General features: G+C 58.8%; 1 protein-coding gene across 4 annotated transcripts in view; it reads left to right on the forward strand.

Moving 5' to 3' along the window:
• ADGRA2 (adhesion G protein-coupled receptor A2) overlaps window positions 1–14160 on the forward strand; it is a 19177-nt gene continuing 5017 nt past the window's right edge. Inside the window, exons 1-13 of one of the 4 annotated variants that reach the window (XM_015297425.4) lie at window positions 1–1345; window positions 1485–1629; window positions 1755–1978; window positions 8874–8945; window positions 11458–11529; window positions 11618–11689; window positions 11949–12020; window positions 12124–12287; window positions 12361–12574; window positions 12856–13020; window positions 13419–13620; window positions 13708–13857; window positions 13977–14138. In XM_015297425.4, the coding sequence (XP_015152911.3) occupies window positions 1938–1978; window positions 8874–8945; window positions 11458–11529; window positions 11618–11689; window positions 11949–12020; window positions 12124–12287; window positions 12361–12574; window positions 12856–13020; window positions 13419–13620; window positions 13708–13857; window positions 13977–14138 (1386 nt within the window). In that variant the 5' untranslated portion in view covers window positions 1–1345; window positions 1485–1629; window positions 1755–1937. The other 3 variants (XM_015297426.4, XM_015297424.4, XM_004947584.5) reach the window with 3 other exon arrangements.

Consider the following 14160-nt stretch of genomic DNA (forward strand, 5'->3'; position numbering starts at 1 on the left):
AGGGGAGAAGTGGCTGCTGAGCTGTGTGCTGGGGAGAGCTGTTCTGGAGGAGCCCTCTGGGTGGCACTGCTCCCCCGGCCCTGCAGGGACAGAAGGTGATGGGGCTCACAAATAACTGCTCTCCATCCCGTGGCTGAGGTTCATCCCTTCCTCCTTCGTCCCTGAATTTCTGCGCTGGTGAAACATTCTGACCACGGATTTTGTTTGCAATCTTCACCATATTGAAAGCTTTACTTACTTTACAGAGTGAACTCAGGACACGCATTCTTCTCTCTGAGCTTGATGCAAATGTGTAAAGACTGCCAGTGTCCCTGCAGTGTTTGATACTGAAGTAGTGCTGCTTGTAAAGTTTCCTAATCTGGAGCAAACTGCATGGTCACAGTTCTAATGTCTGAGCACAGAAGAGTGGGCTGGATTGATGTTGAACATCTGTGGGAATTGTCTGCCTTTATGGCTTCCTTACCCTCCCACTTTTCCTCTCTCGGGCGTTTTGCACTTATTTCCTGAGTTGAAACTGAGCCCTCATCATGCTTAATGAAGCAGTTAAGGTAAGCGTGCGGGGTGCTGTGTGCAGGGCAGGGTTTGTCCTGGCTTCCATGCCCTGGAGGTCTGACTCTGCACAGCAGTTCTTTAGGAGCAGGCAGTCTCACAGAAGTGTGTGGTCTTCTGGTTTTCCAATCTGTCTGCTAAAGGCATTCAGGGCTCCCCCAGCTTTGATTCTGTGAGCTCCCAGCTGCAGGATGGGGCTCTGCTCCAGTGCAGGTGGCCGTGGGACTGGACTGGGGTGCTGCTCCAGCAGCTGCAGTACAGTGCTGTGTGGTGACAGTGTGCTAAAGAGAGAGAAGAGCAGTGTAGCTGCTGCTCTGCAGCTGCTTCTCTCCCCTGTCCCACTTGCAAAAGGCTTTCTGATCTCTTTGAGAGCTTTGCCATGTACCTCACTCAGTTGGGCCTCCCTGAAGTCAGTGCAGCACCCACAGGCACCTTCTGCTCCTCCTGCACCTTCGGTGCCCACCTTGGGCTCCTCCTACAGAGGAGCAGAGCCAGCAAACTGCAGACAAAGGGCCCTTAATGAACCCCTCTGCCCAGGCACTTTGGCCCCCTGCAACACGAGCTTTATTTACGTCTACGAAAAGCACTCTGCTGGTTTGTTGGAGCAGCAGTGCTCTCACTCACTTCTCATAGGGACGATGTCACTGTCAATATTTGCCTTGGAGGAACACTGCCAGCAGATGAAGGCTTGTTTCATGGCCAGAGGGACTCTTCCTCCTCGTGGCTTCAGCGCCTGCTGCTGGCACAGAACCATCACCTCCCAGTGACAATGTGAGTGCACAGATGTGGGTTTCAGGTAAGCCCCACCAGGTAACACTCATGTCCAGACCCCGGTGTGCCCATCTGGAGCCAGCCAATGTCCCCAGGGGGGACAGGGGGGAGGCAGCACAGGGACCCCCTGCAATAGCATCCACAGAGCTGCATATTTGCTGCAGGGAGCACCTGGGAGCTGGCTGCCTCTGGAAGGAATAGAGCTGAGATGAACAGGGCAGGACGATGTACTGCTGCTTCTCCTTTCATGGCTCTCAGTGCAACGACCGTCCTGGGAGGGTGCTGAGCTGCAGCCTCTCCCCATTAGAGGTACTTAAAGCTGCTGTGTTCCAGTTACTTTTCTTAGCCAAGAGCTCAGGCACCACTCGCTTCCCCTCTTCCACAAAGCCAGGCTTGATTTATTTTTTTATCAGATCCTATCTTTTGTGTTGCAGAGTCTCTGGCTTGCAGCTCAACCCCCCTGCCAAGAAGTGCCTGTGATTCACACAGCACACGTGCAGGGATGCAATGGGTGCTGAGATTTGGAGGGACACAAAGGCTGCCTGCTCACGTTTCACAGCTCTTGATGCACCAACCAGACCCGCTCTGCACGTCCCTATGGGACCACAGAGCTCCCAATGGACAGCACCTGGACCTGCAGCTGCTGGAGGTGCCCGAGGTAGGCAGGAGCTGCCCCATGCCCCAGCCCCACAGCCCAACACAGCCTTTCAAAGTGCAAAGAGTGTTTATTTCTTGGAGATCGGGTTTCCGGCAGGAAGGCCGGCAACTGCCAAGGTTTTTATTGGATCCCAGTGAAAGGAATTTCGAATCTCATGCTTGTTGTCTTTCCCTGTGCCTGCAGTGGAGAAGGAGCACTGTTACACCCAAATGAGAGCGAGGGGTACTGGGTTTGGCACTGCACATCCTTGATACTGTGGTTCAGGACAGGAGGTCGCACGGTCTCCTTGCAGGAGGTGTCGGAAGGGGCTGAAGGGGCTCTAGGGAAGTGTGGAGAGGGGTTGGAAGCACTTGAAAGGACCTGAACTCCATGGGGCTGGGCCACGTGGGGAGCACTGCTGGAGCTGAGCGGTGATGGGGCCAGGCAGCTCGCATTTGTTATGGTCTTGGACAAAGTTTTGACTGTTCTTGGAGGTAATTTTATAGGGGACTGGGATTCTGAAGACCACATACAGTGGCTTGATTGCTTCAATGTGTGATGGAGACAGCTCCAGTGCTCCGACCACCCTCAGATGGTGGCAGCACTGACCAGTATCCTCCAGGGCTGAGGGCTGTGCCAAGTCCTGCTTCTGTTCATATATGAGGAGCCCTCAGTTTAATGCTGAGGTTCTCCAGGGCCCTCCCAGCCCTGGTTATGGAGTTTCTGCCCTCAGAAGGAGAAAGAAGAGAGGCACCAGGGTTGGAACGGTGTGAGCAGCTTCCCAGAGGAGAAATGGTACATCCTTTGCAAACACTGCAGTTCTTGGGGTTGAGCAGTTCTTTTAGTGCTTCATCTAGTGGCAGAACATTGCTGTGTTACCTACAGAAGGAGGAGGGAGCACCGCTCGTGCTTTCTGCAGAGCATGAAGGGGAGGCAGGGCTCACCGTTTGCTTTGGGGGTCAGTGGAGCCTCTTCCTCCTATTGCCCATCACCTGCTCATGCAGGATCTCGGGGCGGATGCTGGACTCAAGCAGTTTCCTGCTGCTCCCAGCTCCAGCTGTGGGGTCCAGGCCCGGCATCCTGCAGCGATGAGAGCTGGGAAGTGATTGTTGCAGTGGAAATTTTGCTCAAAAAAAAAAAAACCACCAAAAACCAAAAAGAAGAGTGCAAAGGGGCACAGTGTGCATGATTGTGACTTGGTGGCAAGCTTGTACCAAGCTCCTGGGGCTGGGTTTGTGCTCTTACAACGATGGGAGTGTGATGAGTATCTCCTTATGCCCACCACCACAGTGAGATGTATTTATTTAAAGAAAGGAGTAAATTTCTTCCTCCTTTAGGAACTGTTGGTCCTGGAGAGAAACTGCTTTCCCCAAGCAGTCCCTGCCTCCCTTCCATGACCCTCTTCCCCCTCTTCCTGGAGACGTCCCAAAGACTTTGTTGTGAGTTTTGATGGCTTTTGATTCGGAGCTGCAGTGATTGGTGTGCATGGAGAAGATGAGCGTGGGGCCGAGAGGGGCTGGGGGAGCGCAGGGGGCAGCAGAGACGTGGGAGGGGGGAGCAGGAAGGAAAATATTGAACTTAGCATGAAAAGCACTGAGGCAAACAAAGTTAAAAGCGAGCAGGGAGGAGTGCTAACTGCAGAGAAGGGGCCGGGAGGGAGAGAAGCTGTGAAGTGACAGTGAAAGTTTGTGCGTTGGTTGCAGTGTGGGGGGGCCCTGGGGGCCAGCGGGGCTGCATGTCCCTGTGTGCAGGAGGGTGGTTGCAGGCTGTGTGTGCCTCTGCCTGGGATGCAGTGCTTGTCATTGCGGGGTCACATCATGGTCTGTATGGACCATGTGAGCTCTGTATGTGCAGGGCTGCGTCTTTCCTTGTCGACACGCAGAGCTGCATCTCCATCTCTCTCTCCATGAATTCCCAGAGCTCCGTGTCTCTCTCTGGATGCCCAGGGTTCCATATCCTCTCTGGATGCCTAGCGCTCCATCTCTCCCCCTGGACGCACAGGGCTGCAGCTCTGCGCTTCGGACCCCGCTCCGTGCCGTCGAGCTCAGCCCTTTACCGCGGAGGGTCCGGCGCCGCTCTGCCCTCCCGGGGTCCCCGTTCTTCCTCCCCGCTCGGGGCCGGCCGGTGGTGGCCGGGCCGGGGGGAGGAGAAGGAGGAGGCGGCGGCGGGGGGCGGTCCGGGGGAGGTGCCAGGGCTGGCGGCGGAGCGCTGCGAGCGGGGGAGGCGCCGCCGGAGCCGCCCCGGGGCTCGGGGAGCCGGAGCTCCCGGTGCCGGGGCGATGCGGGGGGCGGCGGCGGCGCTGCTCTTAGCGGTGGCGGCGGCGCTGAGCGGGGCTGCGGCGGCGGCGGTGCGGAGCTGCGCGGTGCAGAGCGTGGGCTGTAAGTGCGCGGCGGAGCGGCACAAGGCGAGCGGCCCCGCCGTGCCCCGCCGCCGGGTGCTGTGCAGCGGAGCGGCCCTCCCCGCGCCCCCCGAACCGCGGCTGCTGCCCGACGGCACCGCCACGCTGTGAGTACCGCGCACACGCGCGCCCGCGTCCCCTCGTCCCGTGCCGTGCAAACTTTTCCGTTGCTCGTGAGGTCGGCGGCTCTGCCCCGGCTAAAGCCGTTTTTCTGCTCTGCGTAACGCGGAGCGCTGTTCGATGGGGTTTTGCCGTCGTGGGGTCCCCCCCCGGGACCGCTCCGTCTCTGTGGGGTGGAAGTGTGGGTGCGCAGCGTGGACCCGATGTGGAAGCGCAGGAAACGGGCTCCATCCCCGCGCTTCCTTCCGTGATGTTTGCTGCTCGGAGTGCTGGGGGAGGATGTTTTTGTTTGAAAGCTTTTACTGGAATATTTGCTCCATACGGATCTGATGTGCTGTGGAGTTGGGCTCTGTGATGGGGCTGAGCTTCCCTCCGAGCCCGCTCGGCCCTGGGCAGGAGAGCTCCGGGCTCTGGGCAGGCGCTGGCAGAAGTGAGTGTTTATTTATAACTGCGGCAGGGAGGTTTGAATTAAAGCTGCCTGGGAGGGCAGTGACGGCACAGCCGCTGCTGGAAACGGCACTTTCACCCATCCCCATCCCACCAGGACCTTGTACTGGTTTTGGGGTCCTGCAGGGCACGGGGTGCTCCCAGTCCTGCCCCACTGCCATGTATTTGCTCATGCATGGGGGTCCTGTGGCTGGCTGGGGGCAGTTCATGGCTCCCCGTGTGCCCTTCGCTGTGCAGAGGCTTCATTTTGGGGTGATGATGTTGGCCTGGTGAAAACTCATAAATATGGAGCATGTCTGCAAAGCTCATCTGAGCTGTGTGGCACCACGAGCTCTGAAACGCGGTGGTCGCAGTCAAAGCATCAGTGGTCCCAAAGCAGCAGCAGCAGCAGCAGTGGTGCTCGTGGCCTCATCCCGTGCTGCTGTGCTGGAGCTGCACACTGCAGCAGTGCTCTGCCCACACTGCTCTGCTCTTACAGTCCCTGCCCCGGGGCGCTGTGACGTGTCAGCCCACTGCAGGCACCCGCAGGGACTGGGAGTGCTTTGTTGAGTTGTATTTGGGAGCAGCATCCCATTCCTTGCCTGCTCTTGAGCTTCCTTTTGGGGTGACTGTGTGGCAGCATCAGGCCATGACACAATCCCGCTCCAACGTGACACAAAACCTACTGGCGTAGACAGAAACCTACAAATATGTGGTGACCCTGGGCTCTGCTCTCTCACAGTAAACATGATTTATGCTAAACCTTTTCCAGATGGGACAATCAAAACCAGAGGCTCCAGGTTCAACAGCATCTCCCAGAGCTGCCAGGCGTGGTTAAGGCCATGGGGACATCCCTCTGGGGAGCCCACAGCTCCTGCATGCTCCAGGGACAGCTCAGCCATGGGGCACACGGTGTGTTTTGTGCAGAGCTCTGCAGCTCTCTACTACAATGCTGGCCAGGAGCATGCATGGGGTTTGGTGATGCCATGTCCCCATGCAACCCAAGCAGAGTGCATGTGCTCTCTGCCACCTGCCCTGTGCAGTTCCTACACCTCACCCCTTTGTGCTTTTCTCCCTGTTGTGCTGCTTGCCATACGTCCTGCTCCAATGGGCATCCATCCTGCTGGGACTGCAGCTTCCTTAGCGCTGAGCATTGCCATCTCAGAGTGTTGGCTGGGGATGTTCCCACAGCACGGCTGCCGGGGCTCTGCAGCCCTTTGCTAGTGGGGCTGAATGCCCCCCATGCTCCCACCCCAATGGCACTGTGCTGCGTCCCCACCCGCCCCAATCGCCGCGCTGGCCCCGCTGTCACACGGGCAGGAGCCCAAACCTCTTCCAGATGTGGAATCCCAGCACAGGCCTCATTTCTGCACACAGCTTGATTGCACCGAAATTACAGATTGTCTGCAGGGAATAGAGGGCTTTGACTTATGACCAATTTCCAGTTCTACTTGAACTCCCCTCTGCTTATCCTGGGCCCTGCAGATGGTTTCTTTTGGAAACCTTTTGATATTGATTGGGCAGTTTTTAGGGGTCTGTGGGTTTTCTCCTTTCCATCCTTGCAGATGGGGGACCCTGCAGCACCATGGGGCGATGGGGAGCTGACATCCCCCAGGGCCATCCCTGCACCGCTCCGCTCTGACCACTTTTCCCTCTCTCCGGGGCTCCTTTTTCCTGTGCTGAGGGTTGGAACAATAATTTTCACCATCCGAAATAGCCCAGTGTGACGTGAACCGGTGGCACCGCCCCGGGGGGGGTGGGGGGGGGGGAGCACCAGGGGCCCCCGCTTCGCCCTTCCTACAAACCCCCGCCGGCGGCCGAGCGCTGCGCAGGGCACGGCCCTATCTGCACAGAGCATATGCTTTAAATTAATGCACTCAGAGAGCAAAGCATAGCTGTGCTCCCCACCCCCACCATCCTCGCCCCACTATTAACCTCCGCGCCGCGTCCTCCTCCCGCTGCACGCCGGCTGCGGGGAGCGCGGCCGCTGCCTCCTTTTTTGGTCGGGGACATAGGAAGTTTATTGTTCCAGCAGCCCGGGTTCTGGAGCCGTTATTTATCCAAGTGGATTCCAGCACGCTTGAAAAAACAAGCTTGTTTGGTTTTTTGTTGGTTTTTTTTTTTGGTTGTTTTTTTTTTTTCCACTTTTTGGCTCCTCTTTTTTGAGATGAGGGAAAGAAAGAAGAGAAGGGAAAGGGATTTCTCCATCTCTGCGCCTGCGCTGATGCCCCGTGGGCTCCGTGCCATTGGTAAAGGGTTTGGGGAGAGGAGGTGGGACCCAACGGGACCCATCATCCACTCCTTGTGTTTCCTCTATGCTGTGCTCTGCCATCCCTGCATTACCCTCAGGGAGTGATCCAGCATTGCTCGATGAACCCAGCGTCAGCCAGCGGGTTCCTTGGTGGTGCAGAACTGTCTCACTTCAGTGGCATGTCCAGCTCATAGTATTGCCGTGTGTAGTGATGCACGAGTGCATCAGGGTCCGTGCATGCCTGGGTGCATGGGTCCTGTGCAGAGTGCGTGGTCCTGGGCCAGGTACATGGGTATGTACTCAGAGTTTGGCTGTGCATCTCCAGCATCTCCCAGCTTGGAGGTGCAGTCCCATCCTGGGCTGGAGCCAATGCAGAGCTCCGGAGGAGTGGAGCTGTGCCTTCATGGTGTGCCAAGCCCTGCAGGCAGCTGGGACACAGGGATTGTGTCCCCCTGCATCGATGGCCATGCAGCTCCATGCATTCATCTCATGCATTCAGGGGTTTCTTGGTTCCCTGATGTGAGTGGTGCTAGCAGAGACCCATCACCACTAATGCGTGGAGCTCCGTGGAGCCCAGTGGGGCTGCCTGGGAAAAAAAGACCAGCATCCTTTGGTCATTCATTGGGAACTTTGTTCCTTGCATAAATAATTGCAGAGGGTCCCAGCTCCATCGGGCGCAGGATGGAGGCTGGTCCCGCCCCTGCTCTCCCCAAAGTCTGGCTGCAGATCACACAGGATACTGATTTCATCTTGGACTGCCTGAGCTTTGCCTTTTAAGGAGGGGAGTTTTGTTTTTATGGCAGAAGTACAGCCGATGGTCCCAGGGGTCAGAAGAACAAAGCATCTCCTGGCGTGGGGGCTCCTTCCTGGGGGCCATGATGGGCTGGGGGCCATGTTCCCAGCTGGGTGCAGCCCTGGTTGTAACCCCAGCCAAACCTGCATCCTTGTGGAGAGCATATGGTGGTGGGGGCACAGTGTGGTGAGTGCAACATCAACGGAGCACTGCGTACTCCACTGAGCAGCATCCCGTGGGCGTCTGTAGTGAGGGAACTGGGTGCCATGTGCGTACCATGGGGTTTGGATAGGATGGGGCTGAGCTGCTTCTGGGGTTAGGTTGCAGCCCCCAGGAGTCCCCCCAGTCCGGGCTGCAATGTGGGAATACGGCCAGGGAAACCCGACGTCCACCCCTTGGGACTGGGATGGTGCAGAGCGCGTCCTGTCTGCAGCACACAGTTCCCATTCAGCACAGCTGCAGGGACGGCCCGTGTGTAAACAGCTCTGGCGCAGCCCTCAATGAGCCCTTTTTTCCTGCTGCTCGCCCCCGGACGGGGTTCCCGGGGAGCCCTCCCTGCTGCGGTTTCCCTCTGCGCTTCCTGCGGGGTCGGGGCTGTGTGCCACGCTGAGCTCCAATGGGGCAGGGGCTGAGGGGTCCTCGATGCTGCTCAGTGCAGGTTTGGGGGTTCTTACTGCCTACACATGCAACTCTATGCAGTGATGCCACAAGCACTGACACAGCCCTGGGTACCACCAGCTCATTGCCACCATGGCACAGTACCCCCACAAGGATGCCGTGTGCCCCATATCATCCCCCGGCCATGTCACCTTGCCACAGGTCCGGCTGTTCCCACTCCCCCAGCCCCATGGATCCTTGGACTTCTCCATCACAGCCCATATAACAGCACCTCCCTCTCCCCCCCATCCCTGTGCTCTCATCCCCACAGGCTGCTGAGCAACAACAAGATCACAGTGCTGCAGAACGGCTCCTTCTTCGGGCTGCGGGTGCTGGAGAAGCTGTGAGTGCATGGAGACTGGGGCTGGTGTGGGTTAGGGTACTTAGTGAGCCTCTGGGCATTGGGTTTGCCACCAGCACCCATGAGCGTCCCGGGGTCCCTGGGAGCTGGGCTGGGGCAGAGGCACCGGGGGGGCTGCACTCAGTGGGGGCCGGTATGAAAAGCGACATTGTCCCCCTGAACAAAGTCAACTTTCTTATCTCTCCATGAAAGGCATCTCTATGGTGGGAGCATTAATAAGGGGAGATTTATGGCCCCCATATGGATCTGATCTGTAGGTATGTAGGAGTGGGAATCGGCACACTGAGGGTGTTTTGTTCCCCTTCAAGGGGCTCATGCATTCCTCACAGGGATGGGGTGACACCAGGGCCAGGGGGCTCCAGCTGTGGGGACAGCAAGTGGGTGCCCATCCCTTTGCAGGAGGGTCCCTGCAGGGCACTGTGCCTGCACCATCCTATAGCACATGGTGCCAAGGATGTCTTCATTCCTTTGGGGTGCATGGACCCCTCCATGGGGTCACTGCTCACTGGCATCACAGCACCCATTGGTCCCAGCCCCACTGCTTATGGGTCTCACCACTGCTCCCCATAGGCAATGGGACCGGCACAGCCTGGATCTCATTAGCTCAAACAAGGAAGCGTTTATGAATGTGAAGCTTGTTTGAGTTATGCAGTGTGCACCTGCCCTGACCAGCAGAGGCCAGCTGCTCCATGGGGAGTGGGTGTGTAGTGTTGGGTCAGAGCAGGCACTGCAGGGCATGGCATTGCCTTTGGGGCTGTGTGCCTGGTGCATGGTGTTGGGGCTGACGTGAGATTTTTGAAGCCATGAAAATACCCGTGGAGCTGTTCTGGGACTGCATTTGAAGCAGTCGTTTTGAGGACCCAAGTTTCTCCCATGCTGTCGTTGAAGTATGGGGTCACATCCAGGCTCCTGGCACTGAGTTCTCATTAACGAGAAGATTAATAGGCCTGGACAGGGAGCAGCCTGGGCCAGGGGCGACACCTGGGGGACCGCAGCCTCGGGGTGCAAGAGGTCTGCACATCCCCATGCCCTGAGGTCCCTGTGTGTGTAGCATGGGGTAGCCTTCACTGATGCTCAGCTCAGAGCACAGCCATGGGCAGCATCCCCCCGTCCCCCAGCCAGCACGGAGCTGTGTCTGATTGCTCCCGACAGCAGCTCTAATTGTGTGCATTGGGTCAGTCCAGAGCTGCAGCACAGACATGCCCCACAGAGGGGCTGTGCTGGCAGCATGAGGACCTCAAGGGCCCCTTGCTTTGGTCATGGGGCCGTGGGGGTTTGGTGTCCCGGTGTGACGCAGTCATCGGGGCTGAGCTGTTTCCAGGGTCCCCGAGCCACCCCCAAGGAGCCCCGCGCCCACCACTCCTCAGGGCTGGCAGCTCAGCATCACCACTGATATGTGGCGGCTTAATGAGATTAATGAGTGTGAGCAGGGCCGGTATGCGGCCACCCTCATTAGCGCAGCCCCAACTGGGAGTGCCGTGCCCTCCGCCGGCACCACCATGCTCAGGGGCTGGGACTTGGCCAGGAAGGATCCCTTGACGGCCCCATACAGGACTGTGAGTTTTGGGGTGGCCCCGTGGTGACAGTGACTCCCGTTAGCCAAGCAGTGGGCACTGTGCTGAAAGGCTCTGGTGTGAGCGAGCCCAGGAGAAAATCATTCTCATGGTAACTCCATCCCATGTGCTGTAGATAGAGCTGGGAGCTTGGCTAAAAGCCTCCTATGAGCTGCCTGCGCGTGAAAGCACTGGGAAAGGTCCATCCCGCAGTGTCAGTGCTGCAGGTGTGGGGTCTGTCTGTCCATCCCCGCTGCCCAGCTGGGCCAGGCTGCTGTCCCAGGGTCGGGTGTGTTCTGTGGTGTGTGTGGGGAGGCTGTCGGTGGGACGGCTGTGTTTGCAGTATAGGTGTGCACAGCACCGGCGGGTGGTGGTGTGGGTGAGCGGAGCTGTTCCTTCAGCACTGCTGCTCACCTGAGCCGCTCGTGTACATCTGCACACCCACAGCCCTGCACACCTGTGCACCCTGCCAGCACCCGGGGAGCTGGATGGGTGCCGTGTACCCATGGGACACCTTTGCTCAACAGAAGTACAGCAGCTGAGAGCTCTCCCTGTATCCCTACTGCAGTGGCTGCTGCGTGCCTGGCATGCTTCTGATAAGATACATGCCTGCAATCAGTGTAATGACCCAATCGAGCTTCCTCCAGGCTGCAGAGCCACTGTGAGGCTGCACTAACATTTGCAGTGTGCTCTTATCCCAATAGCCCTCCTGGGATATGGCTGCTCTGGAAACAGCTCTGCGGGAGGGGATGGTGGGTAGGGTACGAGTGGGGCCCTGCAGTGTCCCTGGGGAGCCTGGCTCTGTGCAGCTGCAGTGTGCGGGGAGCGGGGCTGCATTCCCCAGGCTTCCACCTGGCTGGAAACACCGTGGACAACCTGTGCTGATGGAAGGGGCAGGATGCTGGCTGCATGCCCTGAGCTCTGTGTCTGTCTCCCCGCAGGGACCTGAAGAACAACCTGATCAGCACAGTGCAGCCAGGCGCCTTCCTTGGGCTCCCTGAGCTGAAGCGTTTGTAAGTGCCTGGGGAGTGCAGGGCAGCCCATGGGGACTGGGAGCAGCTCAGCATCCCCAGCACTGACAGCCCCTCCGCTTCCTTGCAGGGACCTCTCCAACAACCGCATCGGTTGTCTGAGCGCCAGCGTCTTCCAGGGGCTCACCAACCTCCTCCGACTGTAAGCAGTGCCGTGGGCTCCCCCAGAAGGGCCACCATGCCCCACACACTGTGCATTGGATGGTGGGGGCTGTAAGTGGGACACATCAGGGGGCTCAGACTCCTGGTCCCCTCCTAAGGCCTTTCATCTACAGGGTTGGGGATGGGATGGGGATCCCAGAGCAGTGAGTGACACCAGGAGCCTCAGGATGTGAGAGGACTTTAGGTTTTCTGAGTGTGTCCCAGCCTCCTCCATGGCTCTGTGCTTCCCTGTCTTGCAGCAACATGTCAGGAAACATTTTCTCCAGCCTCCCGCCTGGTGTCTTTGATGAGCTGCCCTCACTGAAAGTCGTGTGAGTACGCTCTGTCCGTCCCCAAACACAGACCCTCGCTGAGGTGTGCACAGCTGTGCCACCTCCAGCTGCAGCCTCACCACACGCCTACTGACCCTTGCAGGGACTTCGCCACCGAATACCTGACGTGTGACTGCAACCTGCGCTGGGTGCTGCCCTGGGCCCGCAACTACTCAGTGCAGATCTCGGAGCGGACGCTGTGTGTGTACCCACGGCACCTGCACACCACCCCACTGCGCAGCGCACAGGAGAGCCAGCTGCAATGCGGTGAGCAGGGGAGGGGAGGGGTGTGGGCAGTGCGCCGGGCCGGGGGGCTCACACCGCATGTGTCCCCCCGCAGCGGGCACCCCGGAACTGCACACCCACCACCTCATCCCGTCGCTGCGCCAGGTGGTGTTCCAAGGGGACCGACTGCCCTTCCAGTGCACAGCCACCTATCTGGACAACAGCACCCAGATCCATTGGTACCACAACCAGCAGCGCGTGCAGGAGGATGAGCGGGCGGGCGTCATCGTGGAGGAGAGCCTCATCCATGACTGCACCTTCATCACCAGGTGGGAACGGGATGGAAATGGGATGGAGATGGGAATAGAGATGTGAACGGGGATAGGAATGGGATGGGGATAGGATTGAACAGGAATGAGGATGGAAAAAGGGATGAGGATGGAGATAGAGGTGGGGATGTGGTGCATATGGGGTGGGAACAGTGCAGGGCTTGCAGGTTTGCGGGTACCAAGTGCTGTAGGTGGGATGCAAAGTGTGGGCATTGCTTCTCGGTGCACGTTCCCACTCCAGGGACTGCCCCTCCATGCCAACGTGTCCCCTCTGCCCACAGCGAGCTCATCCTCTCCAACATCCACGTCTCCGCCAACGGTGAGTGGGAGTGCGCCGTCTCCACCTCACAGGGCAATGTCAGCAAGAAGGTGGAGATTGTGGTGCTGGAGACCTCCGCGTCCTACTGCCCCGCAGAGCGCGTCACCAACAACCGCGGGGACTTCAGGTAGAGACCAGTAGCAGTGTGGCCAAGAGGGAACGTGGCTGTGCGCGGTGCGTGCCGGGCAGGGGGCTGCCTGCAGGGGGGGCCCACAGGTGCCCGGCCGTCTGGTTGCAATTAGCAGCCACAGGGAGCGTGAGCGCCTTTGAAGGCCTTCCCGTGCCGGCAGCGCAGCCCGGCTCCAGCAGCAGAGGTGTTGGAATTTCTCTGGCACAAGACGAAAGGCTCTGGGCGTCTGCCGTAACCTCGGCAGGGCTGTTCCAGAATATAAATTACTGCTGCAGTCAATGTGGCTTCGATTAGCGGTGCCCCCTGCGCTGCGCCGAGCCGAGCAGGATGTGGGATGGGGGGACAGTGGCTTTGTGGGGAGTGTTGCCCCACACTCACTGTGTGTGTGCATCCAGGTGGCCCCGCACCCTGGCCGGCATCACTGCCTTCCAGTCGTGCCTGCAGTACCCCTTCGCCTCGGGGCCGGCAAGTGGGGGCCCGGCGGCGGAGAAGCAAGCGTCCAGGCGTTGTGACCGTGCGGGGCGCTGGGAGGAGGGCGACTATTCCCACTGCCTCTACACCAACGACATCACCCGCGTGCTCTACACCTTTGTGCTGGTGAGCCGGGTGCTCAGCCCACGTGGGTTGCTGAGGTTGGGCTGAGGCACAGCCGTGACCGTGCCCTGTGGTTGTGCCACCCTACAGATGCCCATCAATGCCTCCAATGCACTGACTCTGGCTCACCAGCTGCGTGTCTACACGGCTGAGGCTGCCAACTTCTCAGACATGGTTGATGTCCTCTATGTGGCTCAGATGATCGAGAAGTTTATTGGCTACGTGGACCAGATCAAGCAGGTAATGCTGCTGCTGCTCTCTGCTCTCTACCACCCATCTGTGCATGGTGGGTGCTGGGAAGGAAGCATGAACTGGGGATGAATGAACTGAGCGCGACCTGCAGCCAGCTCTCCTCGCAGCTCACCGACGTGATTGTGGAGATGGCAAGCAACATCATGCTGGTGGACGACCACATCCTCTGGATGTCACAGAAGGAGGAGAAGGCATGCACCAGCATCGTCCGCTCACTGGAGAGGATCGCTGCGCACACCCTCAGCAGCAACTCCCAGCACATGGCAGTGGTGAGTCCCTGCACGTGGTGGG

This window comes from Gallus gallus, chromosome 22 (assembly GCF_016699485.2).
Source record: "Gallus gallus isolate bGalGal1 chromosome 22, bGalGal1.mat.broiler.GRCg7b, whole genome shotgun sequence".
NCBI lineage: Eukaryota > Metazoa > Chordata > Aves > Galliformes > Phasianidae > Gallus > Gallus gallus.